This window comes from Halichoerus grypus, chromosome X (genome assembly GCF_964656455.1).
Source record: "Halichoerus grypus chromosome X, mHalGry1.hap1.1, whole genome shotgun sequence".
NCBI classification, from domain to species: Eukaryota; Metazoa; Chordata; class Mammalia; order Carnivora; family Phocidae; genus Halichoerus; species Halichoerus grypus.
Genome location: NC_135727.1, coordinates 117,150,719 through 117,170,463, shown reverse-complemented (window position 1 = coordinate 117,170,463; position 19,745 = coordinate 117,150,719). Strand labels below are relative to the sequence as shown.

Sequence of the window (19,745 nt, the reverse complement as noted above, 5' to 3'; positions counted from 1 at the left end):
AATAGACAAACATTTCCCCAAATGAAGTCAGTATTTGACCGAAAAATAAAATATTAACAAGTTCATAACATTGGCGGGGGGGGGGGGGGAGCGCACTAAATTCACGGACAGCTTTTCTTTCACCTTTATGCGTTAATTCTAACATTAGCATGTCTGCCACTTAAAGAAAGTTAATTCTTTTAGTATTAAGTACGTTTTCTGTCAGTTGACCTTCACCGAACATATTTCTTGTTGCTTTGAAAATTCTAGCTCTAGAGTCTTTATTCTATCCAAGGATATACTTCAGTCTTGAGCGGGAGGGAGGGAGGGAGGGAGGGAAATGTCTAGGACAAGAGATGTAAACTGGTGGCTGGCGGACTGAATCTGCCCCACAGCCGTGTTCTGTTCGGCCTAAAGAAATTTTTAAAATGATTTTGAATTGGAATACCTTTAGAGAAAGTTCCCAGTGTCCCCAGTACCCTTCAATATTTTTCTGTCTGGCCTGCTTCATTTGTTTATGTTACTTGCCTGACCTGACCCCATAGACTTGAACTTGTAAGCCCTGCCCTACAAAGCGGTTATTTTCTTCAACCTTCTTTATAACCCAGAAACGACGACTGGATATCACACATCCAGGTGCTCAGACAACAGCAAGACCTTAGACCTGTGGGTGATAATAATGGATAATGAGGAAGGAGGGCGCTTAATTTCTGGCTCATGCACATTTCAGGGTAAGGAAACCTACATTCTTTACCTATAATCTCAGTAGGTGGGGTATATGTGCCACTTGAATTTCATACTAGCAGCCGACTTTTGAAAAATATGCTAATCAGATTAAATCCAAACCCCTAAAGATTGAGAACCAAATCAAAGCAGTAGAAATGCACAGAAGGAAGAACAAACAGGTCAAGAGTGTTACCTTGGCCATCCCTACAGAGCTTGCATTCAATTCTGGAATGCCCTGATTAGTCTTATCTCCCCGTTCCCACATTCCATAATCCTACGGAAGAAAAAGGTAGTAATCAGAGCAGGAGAAAGAGGTATAGGAGAAGTGCTATGGAAAAATCATTCCGTCATGTTACCACAGGCACAACGAAACATGAATATCTCTTCTCCAGGGTTACTGAATTCATGGCTTTATATACTCAGGCTGTGCTCGTCCTCAATTTCACTTCATTTGACCTCTGTGCAGAATTTTGCAAGTAAATACTCAAGTGGAACAAAAATGCATGCAAAGACACTCTCAATTTTCTTATTCCTAAAAGTTATCAATTTATAAGAAACTCTTGATTTGCAGAGAACAAAATGTTTTATTTATCTTCAAATCAAATGAAATGCTGCCCCTCTATTTAGCTGATAGCTTTGAACTTATATTAAATTGTAAGACAGAAGAAAGAAACTTTAACAAATGTATTATAACTAATTGAAGCCAACCAAGCCATTTAATATAATTTAATACCTATTTCTAGTGTTACCTCTTGGGGGAAAATGCTAAGCAAGTAACAGAGGCCAAAATCAAACTGAGGCACAGAATACTGAACTTTCTTGGTCTTTTAAAACCAATTATTGTGAATTGGCTCACAACACTCCATCCATAGAGGATGTGATATATGCATACCTAACTTTTATAATTCTTATTTTCACTGAAGAAAGGCAAGCACTGGATACTGTTTTGAAATAATGCTACATGCACTACTGAAAAATTACAAGCCAACAAGAACAGGACCAGTGCCAAAATTTCAGTATTTATTATCTGATCTGCAAAGATGAACATTTCCAAAATGTGCAAATTTAGACGTAGGCACACCAGAGCGAGAGCGGCGTTAGACTCTTTCCTGCTGGCATGCCTTCTAGCTGAGCCCCAGGACTCCGGCCTTCAGTGCTCCTCACATTTGGGCCTTTCCACATTCCAACCCATTCTCACTCCAACCCTGGACCCAAGTGACTCATCCTCCAAAACTGCCCAATCAGCTAACTCCCCTGTGCAAGAATCTCAAACGACAAACTGCCTATTCAGCAGTGGCTGTGTCAAACCCCTGCGGCTGGCCACACCTCTGTTACGTGGCCTCCACCCCCGGCATGCCCACAAGCAGACTTTGGTTTGTGCACAACCCTGCCTGCAGGAGAGAGAGGTCTACTCCTTCCCTCCACACCCCCTCTCCCCAGGGACCCCTCCCACACTCAGAGCCCATTCCTGCCCGGTGCTGCTCCCGCTATTCCCGCCCCCTTCTGCTCTTCTAAACCCTGCTCACCGTCCAAGGTCCAACTAAAGTCCCACCCTTCCCGCTCCCCTCTGGTTTCTTTAGACCTCGGCACTACTGACATTTCGCGCCAGACCTTTCTCTGTTGTGGGGCTGTCCTGCGCACCGCGGGCCGTTCCGCAGCATCCCCCACCATCGCCCGCTAGATGCCAGTAGCAATAACGTCTCCAGACGTTGCCAAATGTCCCCTGGGAGGGGCAGACTGCCCCTCGTTGAGAATCGCCTCTTGAGACCTAGGTAGCCCTCGGACCCCACCTAGTTTGCCATCTACTTCTGTAAAGAAGGTCTATCTGGGACACAGCCATGCTCGCGCGGTCACGTGCTGTCTACGGCTGCCTTTCTTCGACAAGGGCAGACGTGAGAAGCAACGGGGGCCGTGGAGGCGAAAACAGCTATTTACTGTCGGGCCCTTTACAGACAATGTTTGCTGACCCTTGCTTTCGACCACAGTGGCTTTTTAAAACCAACCAACCAACCAACCAAACCCTACCCTTTCTTTACTGCCCTTACAGTGAGCTTTCCACAGGTTATTCTAGAACAACTAGAAGTGCATGAGGCTCCACCTGCCGTATCAGCAGAAGCCCGGAGGCACTGGGCTTTATACACATTTACAGGCACCCATACCTGGCCTGGGGCACACACCCGGCTCTGGCCCCTCTGCCCGTGGGCTGCCTGGGGTGATCCGCACGGCTGTGCGGCTCCTACTGACAAGCTGCTGCTGCTGCTGCCCTTCACCCGGATTCCGGCCGGCCTGTGTGCCGGCTACAGGACATGTTAGGGTCTTATTTCAAATAAGCATAGGGGCACCTGGGTGGCTCCATCGGTTAAGCGGCTGCCTTCGGCTCAGGTCGTGATCCCAGGGTCCTGGGATCGAGCCCCGCATCAGGCTCCCTGCTCAGCAGGGAGTCCGCTTCTCCCTCTGCCTGCCGCTCCCCCTGCTTGTGCTCTCTCTCTCTCACAAATAAATAAATAAAAATCTTTAAAAAAAATAAAAAAAATAAGCACAAAGGAGTCAAGCAGAGCATGTGGTGCATTCCAAAAACATCAACTCCTCAACTGGGTCCCAGGACAAAAATGTGTACTTTGTGTGCAGAGGTGACAATCTTAGAGCTCGAATCTTGCTAACTTTCTGATCAGCCCCAAACAGCCTGGCCCTCCAAGACCTGTATGATTTTTTTTTTTTATTTTTTTTTATTTTATTTTATTTTTTTTTTTTTTAAGATTTTATTTATTTATTTGACAGAGAGAGAGAGAGCAAGAGCAGGAACACAAGCAGGGGGAGTGGGAGAGGGAGTAGCAGGCTTCCCGCCGAGCAGGGAGCCCGATGTGGGACTCGATCCCAGGACTCTGGGATCATGACCTGAGCCGAAGGCAGACGCTTAACGACTGAGCCACCCAGGCGCCCATGACCTGTATGATTTTTATTCTTTTGAACTGGGACACCTGAAAAACTACCAGGGCTGATACTTACAGCAACTTTATACGCGGCTTCTATGTAAAAAACAAGATTCTGGATGAAGGCCACCTCATCAAGGGTAAAAATAATACGTAAACCTAGTAAAGAGAAACAAACAGTGAGGTTACAGAGTTATGTTGTGAGGAGAGGTGTGTGTGTTGCCACTCCCAAATTACAAGTATCATACTAGGAAAGAAATTCTTGTACTCCCATTTTTTGTTTTCCCCCATTTTCATTTTTCTTACTAGGCATCAAAAATTAAATCTGAAGTAAACTGAAGCAGCTAATGTCTAATCTCAGAAAGAGAAAGGAAGGAAGGAATGCGGGTGTGCCTACAGATAGAAAAGGCTGAAAGAGGTGTGGGGCCTTCTGCTAGTGTTGGATTTGCGCAAAGAAGTTTCCAACAAAGCACAAATTTTAGCCCAGAGCAACCAGACACTGTTCTTATCCTTGAGTGAGCCAAAGGGTGGGTACCTTTCCCCTGTGGCAGATAGGTAAAATAGAGCCCCCAACTTCAAGAGACAGCCCTTGACCTTGTGGGATGGCGAGCTCCCCAGACCTCCCCAGGGAGCGGCATTGACTAGTTGAAGTAGGTGGTGATCAAGAGAGCTGGATTTTTTTGGGGCGCTTGGGTGGCTCTGACGGTTAAGTGTCTGCCTTCGGCTCAGGTCATGATCCCAGGGTCCTGGGATCGAGTCCCGCATCAGGCTCCCTGCTAGGCGGGGAGCCTGCTTCTCCCTCTGCCTCTGCCTCTCTCTCTCTCTCTCTCTCTAACTCTCACGAATAAATAAATAAAACTTAAAAAAAAAAAAAAGAGAGCTGGATTTTTGCTTGGGCCCTCGAATGTTTAGGTGATTATGGCAAATATACATATTTTGAAAAGTATGGATTTTTGAAGCTGATAGGGGTATGGTAAGATATGAACTCTTACATCAATAGGGGGAGTTTAACTAGTAAACTGTTCTGAAAACAATTTGGCAATATATATAAATAGCCTCTGAAGTCTATCCAACAGAAGGAAGCAAGTAGCGATGGGGTCAAAGTTGGTATTGTGGGGCACCTAGGTGGCTCAGTCAGTTAAGCAGCCGACTCTAGATCTCAGCTTGGGACACGACCTCAGGGTCTCGGGATCGAGCCCCGCATCGGGCTCCATGCTCAGCAGGGAGTCTGCTTGAGGATTCTCTCTCCCTCTCCCTCTGCCCCGTTCCCCCCACCTCTCGCTCTCAAATAAATAAATCTTTAAAAAAAAAAAAGTTGGGTTGCAACATCAGTTACACTAGGAGAAAAAAAGGAATAAAGGAAGAGTCTGATTATGGCATATCCATTGATAAAATCGCTAAAATTATATTTATGAAGAGCTTGTAAGATCATGGGGAAAATGCTTAAGTTATAATTCTGTATAATAACGACTACTATTTATGAAAACAATATGACCCTAGATTGGGGAAAAAAAAAAAAAAAAGACTTAGAGGAGACACATCCAAATGCAAATTGGCAGTGGAATTTTTTTCTTTGTATTTTGTTCTATTTTCCAAACTATTTACAATGAGCTCATCTTAATTTTCATAACCAAAAAGTATTTCTTATAAATGCCTGGCTTATTCACAAAGCTATAACAATATTATTTACTGATTTCTGCTATCTTTAGAGTTTCACATTTGCAGACTGAAATTCATGGGAAGCCTCTAACTCAGAAGGTCAGTTTACTGGACTGGGGATAAGAACACTGAGACACAGCAGCTAAATGACATAACCCCCGGGGGCCGTCACAGCAGACTGGGTCATGCGAGAGACCATTTGTTAGCAGAAACACGCCGCAGTCTGGAGCTCAGGAGGCCTGGTGTCCCAAGCTGCCATGGAAGCCAACAGCTTGGGCTGAGGAACAATGCTCACAGTCAGGGAGTTTTTGGCCCACTCCCAGCATGGAGGCTATGGACTGACTGACCACTCTGGGCACACTGCCGAGTTCTAGAAATTATGTTGTTTGAATATAATTCAGGTGAATGAGGGTGTGTCTAGAAGAGGGAAGTGAGAGGAAAAGGTGAAGGGGCCAAGCCAGCTTTGGGATCAACCAGAGAGATGCTACCAGAGCTGGCTCGATAGCCCTTTGTCCTATAGGTCCTCCGAAGGCTGGCCGTTGGCAGGTCACTGAGTCAATGTACGTGATATTATAAACATGCATGCTTTTTCTTTACAGAAATAACTTATTTTGAATTTGGATCAATGCCTGCCCCTCCCTGCTCCCTTCTGGATTGCCACTCCCTGTACAATGGGCTCCAAGGGCCCTGGCTCACCAGAGGCAGTCATCTGGGCCAGGAACAGGAGGAAGAGGGAGGTGGCATCCACCTGGAGGTGGCCCCACTGGTCGTCACCCACCACGGTGCTGCAGGTGGCCGTGTTGTACTTGGCGTGCAAGCTGTCTTTGGTACTCTGAGTGTGCTTGAACTTCTCCACTTTATCCACCTGCGGGAGAGAGCAAGCCGGCTCCACACGGTTAAGGGCTTCACGGCCGGCAGAGGCCACACCCAGGGTCAATCTCCTGCTCTTAGACCTCTTAGCCGCTACCTCTGGGAGCCAGAGAGAGGGAAGGCGGCACCACACGGAGGGGCTGTGTGGGGGATTCTCCCTGTCCACACCAGATGTGGCCCAGCCCAGGGGGATTTTAACAAGCGCTACAGGGCGACGGGTCAAGCCAAAGGGTTTTCCTTGTGTGCATGTGCCCAGCCGGAGCTGTGACGCATGGTAGGCGCTCAGCGAGAGAGAGAGGGAAGAAAGAGGACCTGTTTAAACTTCAGCTTCTTGTTTCCTTATGTCAAAAGGGGAAGAGGAACTAGGGCTTTGAAGAGTAACCAGGCACATGCTGCTGAAGGGTGGGGACGGTATCATTCATTTTGGAACCTGTGCAGATCCCACAATGAGGTTCTGTGCATAGTACGAGCTCAATGAATTCTTTTATTTACCACCCCCCCCCCCACTGAAATGCCAGTAATGTCAAGTCTTAAACACTCAAGCATCTCAACTCAAATGAAAAGAAACCCCTCTCTATATAAACTCAACAGAAGAAACAATACTACATGGCTGTCCGAGAGTGGCTTTTAAAAACAATGATTTCATCCCCGTTTAAAAAAAGGGCATGCTCTCCTTCTACCCAAGTAACTCTTCAAAAGAGATTGTGAGAAACAGGGTCCTTTGAGTCTGTGGTTCTATAGTATGATAAGATTACTGAAGATAATTGAGAGGACAAAGTAAGCCAAGTATTTTCAATTTCTCTTCCACTTGAGAAGAAAAGCTCAAAACGCTTTAGGAATGTTAGCTGTCACCATGAAAGTGACAAAATGCCCACTCAGATGACCTGAAAACACTTTTGTCTTTTTCTGCCTACCTGTCTCATCATGCACTGGAGAAGACCCCGCATCAGTTTCACCACATTCTGTGGAAAGAAAGTGGGATCAGTGACAAGGCCAGCTTCCCTGCTCCTTGAAAACCACCTCCTCACCACGTGGCCCGTAAGCCAGGGCTGCCCACAGACCTCCCTGAGAAGGCACAGCCTGAGCATATACAAGCATTCTGACTGTTGAGATTATCGCCACGCCATCACAAAGAAAGAAAATCTTGATACAGTAATTTATCTCAAATAAAGGGCTTGGACCAGATGGCACCTTCAGTTCTAAAATCCAGTGACTCCTCACTGGTATTTTAGCAAGACAATTTTTATAAGCCTAGTACCCTGAGGATTAATTTTGATGTCACAATTTTTTCTTTTTTTTTTTTTTTGTTATGCCAAAGATGAATTAAGTCCGCCATGCTTGCCCCAAAGGAACGCTACTTCGCTGAAAGAGCCATCTGTGACACTATCACAGGACTATTGAGTAAAGTTCTTACAAAATGCAAGTAGCTGCCAAGGTTTCTTAATAGTATGTATTGCAACCAACTATTATCATTATGAATAATAACAATAGTACTATGATAATCAGACCTTCTGTCCAGGCACTGTACGAAACCCTTGACCTGGATTGGATTCTAATTCTTGCAACAACCTTATGAGGCGCATGTTATTATTAGCCTACTTTATAGATAAGAAACCTGAGGCTGAGAGAGATGAGGCAACATTGCTAAAGTTTCTCCGCGGGCAGGGGGTGGAGCAAGGACAGAGCCCACACCCAGGGATCTGACTCCAGAGTTTGAGTTCTTAGTCAATAGGTTATATCGCCTCCCACTTCCTCTGAAATTCAGACCCATCAAAAGACTGGTCTTAATCCATCCTATTAAAAACCATATAAAACTAATTCACAAGTGGCTACAGAATGGGATATTCTGTGGGTCGAAGTAGCCCGGCTGAAAGAAGGTCCCCCCGACCCAGGACCATTCTCTTGTAGAATGTACATGGTCTGCAGGGGAAGAATAGAGTGAAAGGCCATGAAAGTTAATTACCAGAGAAAAATCTGGAATGAATCATCCTTCAGATCCTTCTGCCTCTAAAATCCTAGGATTCTAGAATACAATCTCACTTTAGGACATCAACTCTTTTGAGGCAGAAAATGTTACCTCATAATAAGGTACAACTAACATTTCCTACAGTGTACAGCACAAATATTTGTCCACTGACTTCCCCTCAAACAAAGTTATTTTCCATTATGAAGAAGCACGGTGCTTCCCAACTGGGGGTGACATTCCCATCCCTTAGGGGTGGAGGAACATCTGGAAATGTGGGGCTGGAGGCATTTTTATTGTCACCATGATGAAGGTGGGGCTTACCGGCATTTAGTGAGTAGGGCCCAGGGAGCCTAAGGGTCCTGCGATGCGCGTGACAGTCTCACACAATGAATAACTGTACACCCCAAAGGCAATGGCAGCCCTGCTGAGGATCACGGGAAGATCCTGTGTTGTCCTCCATAATCAAGGGAAAGGTCTCTCTTTAGTTATTAACCACACTCACCACAACAGTGTGGCCTGTTCGTGCCTCACTACTTGTCAGTCACAGCGCAGCACATCTAGTCGACTGTAGCCTGCGCCAGAAAACGCTGACAGAGCCGAGGTACGGGGTGTGTGTGTAGCCAGGCAAGCTTTACTTCGATTTTTGTCTCAAAGGGCGATGGGAAGTTTGATGAACATCCACATTAAATTATTATACTGCTAAAGAGTGAGTCACTTATGTAACAACCACCCAACTTCTTGGAGGAGCGTGCAGCGCTTGCTGTAGGCATATTTTAAAACGACCTCTTGCCTTACCTCCAAGACTTGGTGATTTTATCACCTTACACTCAGCGTGTCTCATCAAATCCAAACTGTCCTTCCCTTGCTCCCACAGACCGGCCTCCTCTGCTAGTTTCGCTATGGCCATCAAGGCTGTCTGTCACTCCTGCCCACTTTGGTTGCTGTAACACACTGATTGGGCTATAAGAACTCTCCCTGAACCTGATAATCCACTGGCTGGGAGAGCCAGTAAGGAACGTATGAATCAAACATAAATCCCAAAGGCTCTCATGCTAAGAGAACTACGCTGTTCTATGCCAATGCTCCCGACTTCAACGTTATCACTCAAAATACTCTGAAAATACCTCCTGTGCTCAAGGGCAGATTATTTTCTTACATACTCAATGATGGCCAATCTTTGCTTCGCTGACTATGTTGGTTTCTGATTTTGGAAATCAATAAAAAGACTTCATTGTGCCATACGGTAACATAGGCATGAATACTGGACAACACCAATGTGATTCAAAATGAAAGGGTGACTGACTATAAATTCATAAGACTGCTTTGGAATGGTTCAGACTAGACAGGAATTTCTAAGGGAAATATCAAAAATGTTTTAAGAAATAGCAATACTGTTTGGATAAATACCCTTCCAACCTGACTACTTCAGACTACTACACTTTGGAATGTATATTTCTGGTGTGCTGACTCTTTAAAAACAATCGATTAGTTTATAATGACATTTTGTATATAAGTATATATAAAATTGACAGAGCATGTGTGAGAGAAATGTAGCTAGTTAGAAATTTGGATGCTTTCTATTCCTTTTCAGAATAGTGTGATTTGGGTTGTTTTTTTAAGGAGGGAAAAAAAGCTCAAAGAGAACGATCAAGGAGACCACCTAAGCACCTCCCTAAAATCTCTATAGCAGAAATGGAGGCGAGGCCTACACCAAACTGTTCTGCACAGCTACTTCCAGGCTTCTCAGTTTAAGGAAAAGGCGCTGAGCAGCCAAGACATGGCTGCCAGTCAACATTACCTGCTCCAACTCGTAGGCTTTGGCCTTGTCCTCATCACGGTCAGCATTCTTGCGATAGGCCATGCCCAGGCCCCACACGGCCAGAATGCTGTAGATGTTATCCCGCACCCAGGCATCCTTCTGCTCGTGACTGGCCGACAGCAGCCCTGTGACGGGATTCTATTAGAGAAGAAACACAAAATGACTCAGCACAACCCTCACCCAGCTCTTGACAAATGAATGCTCACCCTTAGGGGGCACAAGGAGGGCTGGGGTGAAAAGTAGAAATCGGAGTTCTAGTCCCTGCTCTGCCCCCAACAGCATTTCTGGGCTTTGGTTTCTTCATCTGTATAACGGAAATATTAGATTAGAAAGTCTCTAAGGAACCTTCTAACTCTGACGTTCTTGTTCTTTTGCTTTCAAACCAGATCGTACTATTGTGACAAACAGAAGAAACAGCAAACAGAAAAAGCCTACAAGACTTTTACAAATCTGTGCACTGAAGGCTTTAGGTCTTCTTCTGCCTTCATGTTTCCACACCAGTTGGTGAAGCGCTGAACCTGGGAGCGAGAGACCCGGATCCAGGGTCCCACTCCACCAGTCTAGCTCTATGCGCCCAGGGAAGCTGCCTACCCTAACTGGGCCTCCACTGCCTTGTCTGTGATCCAGACACTTCATGTGCCTAAAAAGGAGGCACTAAGCAAGAGGACATCGGGGGTCCTATTTAGCTATGATATTTAAAAGGGCAGCTGAGTCACTAAAAAGCCAGATCTTCACACCAAAAAAGTATACACAATATTCGTAACAGCATCATCCATAATAACCCAAAAGTGGAAACAACCCAAATGCCCATCAACTGATGAATGAACAAAATGTGGTCTATACAAACAACGAAATATTATTCGGCAATAAAAAGGAAAGAAGTACTAATATATGCTACAGCACGCATGAGCCTTGCAAACACTATGCTGAGTAAAAAAAGCTGGTCACAGAGGACCGCATATTGCATGATTCCATTTATAAGAAATGTCCAGAATAGGCAAATCTGTAGAGACAGAAAGTAGATTAGTGGTTGTCTAGGGCTGGGGTTGGGGGGAGGATGGGAGGAAGTGGGGAGTGAGTGACTGTTAACAGGTTTCTTCCTTTCTGGGGGTGATCTAATTGTTCCAAAATTGATTGTGTTGATGATGCACAACCCTGTGAATATATTAACAATCATTACATTGTTTAAATAGATGAATTATATGATAAGTAAATTATATCCCAGTAAAGCTATTTTTCTTAAAAGCCAGTGCTAATAAAATCTGTGCGTAGAAATAAAATGGGTAAGGTAGAAAAAGAGTCACATAAAGATAAAGCCTTGTTGACTTTTCCTGAAAATACGCAAAGAAATATGTACCTAATAAAATACATCTAATAAAATACAGAGCCTTGCCAGCTTAAACAAAATTAATCAAAAGGGTTCTTAATTATTCACAAGAAGGCTCATGAAAAAAGTTGGGTCCTTTCAAAGTGATACTGCCACGGATATTAGGTAAAAAAACATTGGCATAGTTTCAAATGGTCCCACATAAGGCATTAAATATTTGACTTTCTCCTTTAACTAACCTATGCCCTCTTCAAAAACATCTAAAACTCAACTGATACTGCCCTCTGGGGCAATAGCATTCTGTATTTTGACACCGTTCCATAGCCAAGAATTACAAATCAATCATCTTAAAGTCTAGAACTGAAGTCTAGAAATGACTGAGTGTCTTATTCCAACAGTGGACGACTGGTGTTTTTAAGAAAATCACTATGCACCAACAACTGGAACTGTTCTGAGGCCAGTTGACTAATCCCAGGACAGCAACTCATCAGGAGATTCAGGGAAAGAAATCAGCCCCTTCCTGGCGTACCCATCAACCGTGAGTCCACTGAGACAAACAGCCTTCCAATGACACAGCAGTGACCGCTTACACATAGTGCCAAGTGCGGTTTGGATTATGAAATGTCACTGTCCTGTTAACTGAAAGTTACTTCTTTGATTCTTCAGTTCGGGCTTAACTGTTTAATTGGATTAGTTTATCCCCACCCAGAGCTAGAATGGCTGAACCCCTCGTTCCACTATAGAGACACAGTCTAGGTATTTTGGAGATCCCCACATTCACAACTCCATACCCAAACCATGTTAACTTGGCGTGCTACTGCACTCAGTGAAAGGAATACTTACTGTTATGGACTGAATGTTTGTGTGTCCCCATATTCATTTTATTTATTTATTTTTATTTTTTTTAAAGATTTTATTTATTAGACCGAGAGAGACACAGCGAGAGAGGGAACACAAGCAGGGGGAGTGGGAGAGGGAGAAGCAGGCTTCCCGCCGAGCAGGGAGCCCAATGCGGGGCTCAATCCCAGGACCCTAGGATCATGACCTGAGCTGAAGGCAGACGCTTAACGACTGAGCCACCCAGGCGCCCCTATTTTTTTATTTTTTTAAGTAGGCTCTATGCGTGGAGCCCAGTGCGGGGCGTGAAGTCACAACCCTGAGATCAAGATCTGAGCTGAGATCAAGTGTCGGACACTTAACCAATTGAGCCACCAGGACACCCCTGTCTCCTCCATATTCATACGCTGAAATCTAATTCCCATTGTGATGCTATTTGAAGGTGGGGCCTTTGGGAGGCGATTAGGTCATGAGGGTAGAGCCCTCACAAAGGGGACCTAGTGTCCTTATACGAAGAGGTCAGAATGCTAGCTTGCTCTCTCTCTGCCCTGTGAGGTTGCAACAAGAAGCCGCCTGTCTACAACCGGGAAGAGGGCCCTCACCAGAACCTGGCCACGCTGGCCCCCTGAGCTCGGACTTCCCAACCTCCAGAACTGGGAGAAATAAATCTCTGCTGTTTAAGCCCCTGGTCTGTGGTATTTGTTATGGCAGCCCTCGCTAAGACTTGCTTCTCTCTTAAAGTCTATAAAAAAAGAATGTGTTGTGCTGGAAGATGTGGGAGTTTCCATTTTGATGCAATTCAGAACAACTGAAAAGAGCACAGACTAGGAGACAGTCTGTCGCGATGGCTGGTCTGCTGTCCCTTCCTCTAAGGCCAAGCCAGTGGTTTTGCCTTTGCATGCTCCCCCCCCCGCCCCAGGGGGCTTATCCTGCACCACATGCACTCCCACTCACTGGCTTCTGTGACCCAGCCAACAGGTTCATCTCCTTAGAGCTCTGCGGTCTTTTACTTGCATTAGCTATCTAAATGGAGGGGGAGCAAAAGGCCTTCGCAGCAGATGCAAATTTTACAAGCTAAACAGAAACAAGCAAACTGCAGACAGCAGGAGGCAAGTGGGTAGATCTGTTCAGGCTAAGCCTATGGCCTCAGATACAATCATTTTAACCATATGCTGCTTTCCAATCTTTTAAAAATATAATTTAATTCTATGGATACCCACACATAACCTTCAGTGTATTGTGTTTAAGAGCACAGGTTCTGGAAACAGACTGCCTGTGTAAAAAGCTCTACCACCGTCCAGCTGACCTGGAGCAAATTACTTCCGTGTCTCCGTCTACCTAATGGGGATTAGAACAATACCTAGACCTCATAGGGTTGTTTGTGAGGATTATAGGAGTAAATTCAAATCAAGCATTTTGGACTAGGTCTAGCACAATTTAGTGCTCAATAACTGCTAACTAAATATTATCAACCTATTTGAACAGATTTCATTCACATTACTTTTTCATGTAATTATTTTAGGAAATCAGATGGAGACAGTGGTTAGGGGAAAAAACCTACAAGTTAGCTTAATGTAACCATCATTAATTTTGTTAGGGAAAAAAAAAAGCCTGAGGCCTTCTTTTATTTTTACAGTAAATACTGTTAGTTAATATATTTATTCCATTGTTATGTTTGAGACAAAAACCCTGGCAACTCTATACCCTCTCCACCCCCAGGTCTGGGAAAGGCAAAGGCCTGAATTTGGCTCATTCAAGTAAGTCTTCCCTTTCTGTTTATTCTACCAAACTCTCTATGTACTTCACTTGAAAAAATAAATCTTAGTGACAAATCTCTGTAATAAGCACCACTACCACTCTCCTGAGGTGACAGGTGTGGGGCCGTGACGGAAGAGGATGGGACCGACTGCAGACAATGGAGCTACCGGGAGAGCCACGAGGAGTCAATGGCAGTGAAGATGGCACAGGCCTGAGCTAAAGGACTCAGCACCCCTGCTGCAAGGGAACTGGCAGTGACATCTCTTAAACTCTAGAAGAGGCCTGAGACAGAGGAGCCCAACATAAATTGTGTCTCACCGAGGGCAAGGGGCCGAGAGCTGGGCATTCTGTCATTCAGGTTCAGTCATTTGTCAGCTGCGCTTACCTTCTCCACTACTTCTTCACTTCTAATTTAGAGAAAGTGCCCTTTTCGGCTCCTGTTTATGAGAGAAAGGCCTAGAATAAATTGGGCCCAGGGCTTGGTTTCTGTGCTGTGGTAACAAACACCACTAAAATCTTGGTGGCTTATAACAAGGAACATTCATTTCTCCTCCATGCCTCGTGTCCATCCCTGGTCGGCTGTGCTTCTGCTCTGGGTTGTCCTTCCTCTAGGAACCGGGCTACTGGATCAGCCTATACCCACAACACTGCCCAGCTCGTGGCAAAGGAGAAGAAACACACAGTAAACCATGAGCTGCATCTTCAGGCTGCCAGCCAGAACTGACATGTTAATTCTTCTCCTATCTCATCCATGAAAGCAAGTCTCACTGCCATTTCTGAGTTCAACGATGTAGAGATGTGAAATCCTCCCCTAAGGATGAGAAGCGAATAATTGTAAAAAACTATTATGTGAACAATTATGCTATGATGACCTTACCTGCTAGCCGTGGTAGGCTGGAATCCCCACCCTCACAGCCCACGCATAAGTGAATCTGAGGCGATCAGAGATTAATATGGTAATGAACCACTTGCATTCTGCTTTTTGGCTTATAAAAAGGTATTATATAAAATGAAATTCCTACTCTTTAGGATGGGGAAAAGGAAAAAGGAATTGAGATATTAATCAGACAAAATAGACTTCACAGCAAAGAATATTATCAGGGATACAGAGAAATGTTATAAAAATGATAGGGTCAGCTCACCATCAAGACATAACAATCCTAAATGTGTCTGTACCTAAGAAGAAGCTAAGGGATACATACATAGTGGCTAGAATAGAGAGTCTAAAAATAGATCCATACAGATACGACAAATTGATTTTTGTTCTGTTCTTTTATTTTTTTTTTTGACAAATTGATTTTTGATAAAAGTCTAAAGACAAACAGGGAAAGGATAGCCTTTAAAAAAAAAAAAAAAAGATTTTATTTTTCATAATCTCTACTCCCAACATGGGGCTCAAACTTACAACCCTGAGTTCAAGAGTCACATGTTCTACTGACTGAGAGAGCCAGGTGCCCTGAAGGACAGCGTTTTTATAAATGGTGTTGGAACACAGAAGTACAAAAGGTAATAAGAGAATATTATGAAAAATTATATGCCAATAAATTGGGTAACCAAGAAGAAATGAATAAATTCCTTCAAACACAACTTTCCAAAACTGAATCACACAAATGGAAAGATACACCATACTCATGGATTGGAAGAATTATTAAGTTAATTAAATTAATTGTTAAAATGCCCATACTACCAAAGCAATCTACAGATTCGATGCAATCCCTATCAAAATACCAATAGCATTTGGGGCGCCTGGGTGGCTCAGTCAATTAAGCATCTGACTCTTGGTTCCTGCCCAGGTCACGATCTCATGGGTCATGAGATTGAGCCTCACGTCGGGGTCCCTGGTCAGCAGGGAGTCTGCTTGAAGATTCTCTCCCTCTGCCCCTTCCCCTACTTGTGCTCACTCTCTCTCGCACTCTCTCTCGCTCTCAAATCTTTAAAAAAAAAAAAAATAGCATTTTTCACAAAGCTAGAACAAAAAATTCTAAAATTTCTATAGAACCACAAGAGCCCCAAAGAGACAAAGCAAACTTGAGAAAGAAGCACAATGCTGGAGGTATCACAACCCCAGATTTCAAGATATACTACAAAGCTACAGTAATGAAAACAGTATGGTACTGGCACAAAAACAGATACATCAGTATAACAGAATAGAGAATCCAGAAATAAACCCATGATTATATAGTCAATTAATCTACAACAAAGGAGGCAAGAATATACAATGCAGAAAAGACAGTCTCTTCAATAAATGGTGCTGGGAAAATTGGACAGCTACATGCAAAAGAATGAAAGTGGGCCACTTTTTTACACCATACACAAAAACTAGCTTGAAACAGATTAAAGACTTACACACAAGACCTGAAACCATAAAACTCCTAATATAAAATATAGGCTGTAATTACATGGACACTGACCTTAGCAACATGTTTATGGATAGGTCTCCTTAGGCAAGGGAAACAAAAGCAAAAATAAACTATCGGGACTACACCAAAATAAAAAGCTTTTGAACAGTGAAGGAAATCATCAATAAAATGAAAAGGTGACCTAGTGAATGGGAGAAGATATCTGCAAATAATATATCCAATAAGGGGTTTATATCCAAAATATATAAAGAACTTATACAACTCAATAACAAAAAACAAACTACCTGATTTAAAAATGGACAGAAGATCTGAATAGACATTTTTCCAAAGAAGACATACAAATGGCCAACAGACACATGAAAAGATGCCCAACACCACTAATCACCAGGGAAATGCAAATCAAAACCACAGTGAGATCACCTTACACCTGTTAGAATGGCTAGTATGAAAAAGACAAGAAATAACAAGTGTTGGGGAGGATATGGAGAAAAGGGAACACTTGTGCACTGTTGGTGGGAACGTAAATTGGTGCAGCCACTGTGGAAAACAGTATTGAGGGTCCTCAAAAAATTAAAAATAGAAATACCATATGATCCAGTAATTCCACTACTGGGTATTTACCCAAAGAAAATGAAAACACTTATTTAAAAAGATATCTGCACTCCTACGTTTACTGCAGCATTACCTACAACAGCCAAGACACGGAAGCAATCCAAGTGTTCACTGATAAGTGAATGGATAAAGAAGATGAGGTATATATATGTACAATGGAATACTACTCATCCATAAAAAAGAATGATATTGTGCCATTTGTGACAACATGGATAGACCCAGAGGGTATTATGCTAAGTGAAGTCAGAGAAAGACAAATACCATATGATTTCACTTATATGTGGAATCTAAAAAAACACAAAGAGAAATAGATTCATAAATACAGAGAACAAAATGGTGGGAGAAGGAGTGAAACAGGTGGCGGGGATTAAGAGGTACAAACCTCCAGTTATAAAATAAATAAGTCATAGGGATGAAAAGTACAGCATAGGAAATACAGTCAGCAATATTGCAAAAAAACCCTTGTATGGCATCAGATGGTAACTGCACTTATTGTGGTGAGCATTTCATAATGTACATAATTGATGAATCATTATACTGTACACCTGAAACTAATATAATATTGTATGTCAATAAATACTCAAATATTACAGCCAATCAAGGAAAGAAGGAAAATAATAAGATGTATTTTTAAAAATGTTAGGTGAGTAAACAGTAAACATCAGATGTCAAAATAGTTGTTAACATGGTTAACATGGTTATAAAACAAGGCAAATACCAAAAGTAATGAGTAAAATGAAAAATACATAATGGAAAAAAATTTAAGAAATCGTGTTGGAACAACTGGACATCCATATGCAAGAATATGAATCTCAATCTCACACCTCATACGAAAGTTAACTTAAAAGGAATCACAGATCTAAATGTTAGATGGAAACTTATAAAACTTTTATAAGTAAACATAGAAGAAAAACCTTCATGACCTAAGGTCAGGCAGAATTAGCTATGGTACTAAAAACACAATGCATAGAAGAAAAATTGATAAATTGGACTTTAGCAAAAGTAAAAACTTTTGCTCTGTGAAGGACAATGTTAAGAGATAAAAAGACAAGCTACAGACTAGGAGAAACTACTTGCGAGTTGCATACTCAACAAGAGAACTGTATCCAGAACATATGGAGAACTCTCAAAATGCAACAGCAAAACAAACAACCTAATTTAAAAATTGGTAAAAACAAACAAGAAAACTTTGACACTTCGCCAAAGAGGATGTGATTGACAAATAAGCACATAAAAAGCTCAACATCATTAGCTATTAAGTAAACGCAAATTAAGACAACTATGAGATACCACTACATACCTATTAAGATGGCTAAAATTAAAAATACTGCCAACACTGAGTGTTGACAGAGATGCAGAACCACTAGAATCCCCATACGTTGCTGGTGGGAATGCAAAACGGTGCTGCCACTCTAGAAAACAGTTTGACAATTTCTAATAAACTTGAACACTTATCCTACAACCCAGCAATCCTGCTCCTGAATATTTACCCTAGAGAAATAGAGAACTCTATATGCATGTTTAAGGCAGCTCAATTCTTAACTACCATAAAAACTGCAAACTCAAATGTCCTTCAATAGGCAAATGGATACACACACTATGATATGTCCTTATAATGACTACTACTCAGCAATGAAAAAGAACAAACTATTGACACAGACAGCAACTTGGATGAATCTCACAGGCCTTATGCTAAGTAAAAGAAGCCACTCTCAGAGGCTACATACCACATGATTCCACTTATGTGGCATTCTCCAAAAGACAAAATTACAGTGATGGAGAACTGATCAGTGTTTTCCAGGGCTTAGGGGTGGGGAGAGGGTGTGACAAAGGGGTAGCAGGAGGGAGATTTTGAGGGGTTGAAGGGACTGCTTTGTATCTTGATTATGGTTATGGTTACATGACCCTACACGTTTTAAAATTCACAGAACTGTACACTAAATATATAAAAAAGGAAATGTATTGTGATTTCTAGCACATTCTTTTTTTAAAAAGTTTTACTGCGATATAATTCATATAACATACACTTTACCCATTTAAAGGATACAATTCAGTGGTTTTTGCTATAGTTACATACTAACAGAAACATCAGAGTTAATTTTAGAATATTTTCATCACTCCCAAAAGAAACCCCCTACCCTACCCATTAAAAGTCATTTCCCATCTGCCCCTAACCCTCAATCCCCCAGGCCTAGGCAACCACTAATCTACTTTCTGTCCCTATAGATATGCCTGTTCTGGACATTTTGTATAAATGGACTCATACCATATGTGATCTTTTATATGCCAGACTTCTTTCAATTAGCATAATGTGTTCAAGGTCTGTCAATGTTGTAGATGTATTAGTACTTCATCCCTTCTTATTGCAAATAATATTCCATTGTATAGACATAGTACATTTTGTGTTCCCACTCATTAGCTGATGAACATTTTGGTTGTTTCCACTTTGGGGATATTATAAATAATGCTGCTATGAACATTTATAAGTTTTTGTGTGGACGTGTGTTTTCCGTTCTCTTGGATATATACCTAGGAGTGGAATTTCTGGGCTGTATGGCAACTCTAAGTGTAATGTTTTGAGGAACTGCAAAACTGTTTTCCAAAGAGGCTACACCACTTTAAATTTCCACTGGCAAAGTACAAGGGTTCCAATATCTCCGTATCCTTGTCAAAATTTGTCTGTTAAATGAAACAAGATGAAACCAGAGAGGGAGACAAACCATAAGAGAGACTCTTAATCTCAGGAAACAAACTGAGGGTTGCTGGAGGGGAGGGGGTTGGGGGGATGGGGTGACTGGGTGATGGACATTGGGGAGGGTATGTGTTGTGGTGAGCGCTGTGTATTGTGTAAGACTGACGAATCACAGACCTGTACCCCTGAAACAAATACATTATATGTTAA

General features: G+C 42.7%; 1 protein-coding gene across 5 annotated transcripts in view; it reads right to left on the bottom strand.

Moving 5' to 3' along the window:
• Positions 1 to 19,745, bottom strand: part of PHKA2 (phosphorylase kinase regulatory subunit alpha 2) — a 75,015-nt gene that overhangs the window by 39,783 nt on the left and 15,487 nt on the right. For 4 of the 5 annotated variants that reach the window (XR_013444636.1, XM_036067078.2, XM_078064367.1 and 1 more), the window contains exons 3-7: positions 9,929 to 10,087; positions 7,079 to 7,126; positions 5,991 to 6,159; positions 3,712 to 3,794; positions 899 to 979 (exon numbers count right to left, since the gene is read on the bottom strand). Coding sequence is in view for 4 of the 5 variants with exons in the window: in XM_036067078.2 (XP_035922971.2) it covers positions 899 to 979; positions 3,712 to 3,794; positions 5,991 to 6,159; positions 7,079 to 7,126; positions 9,929 to 10,087 (540 nt within the window). In the remaining variant the exon portion in view is untranslated. The remainder of the gene's footprint in view (positions 1 to 898; positions 980 to 3,711; positions 3,795 to 5,990; positions 6,160 to 7,078; positions 7,127 to 9,928; positions 10,088 to 19,745) is intronic. The other variant, XM_078064368.1, reaches the window with a different exon arrangement.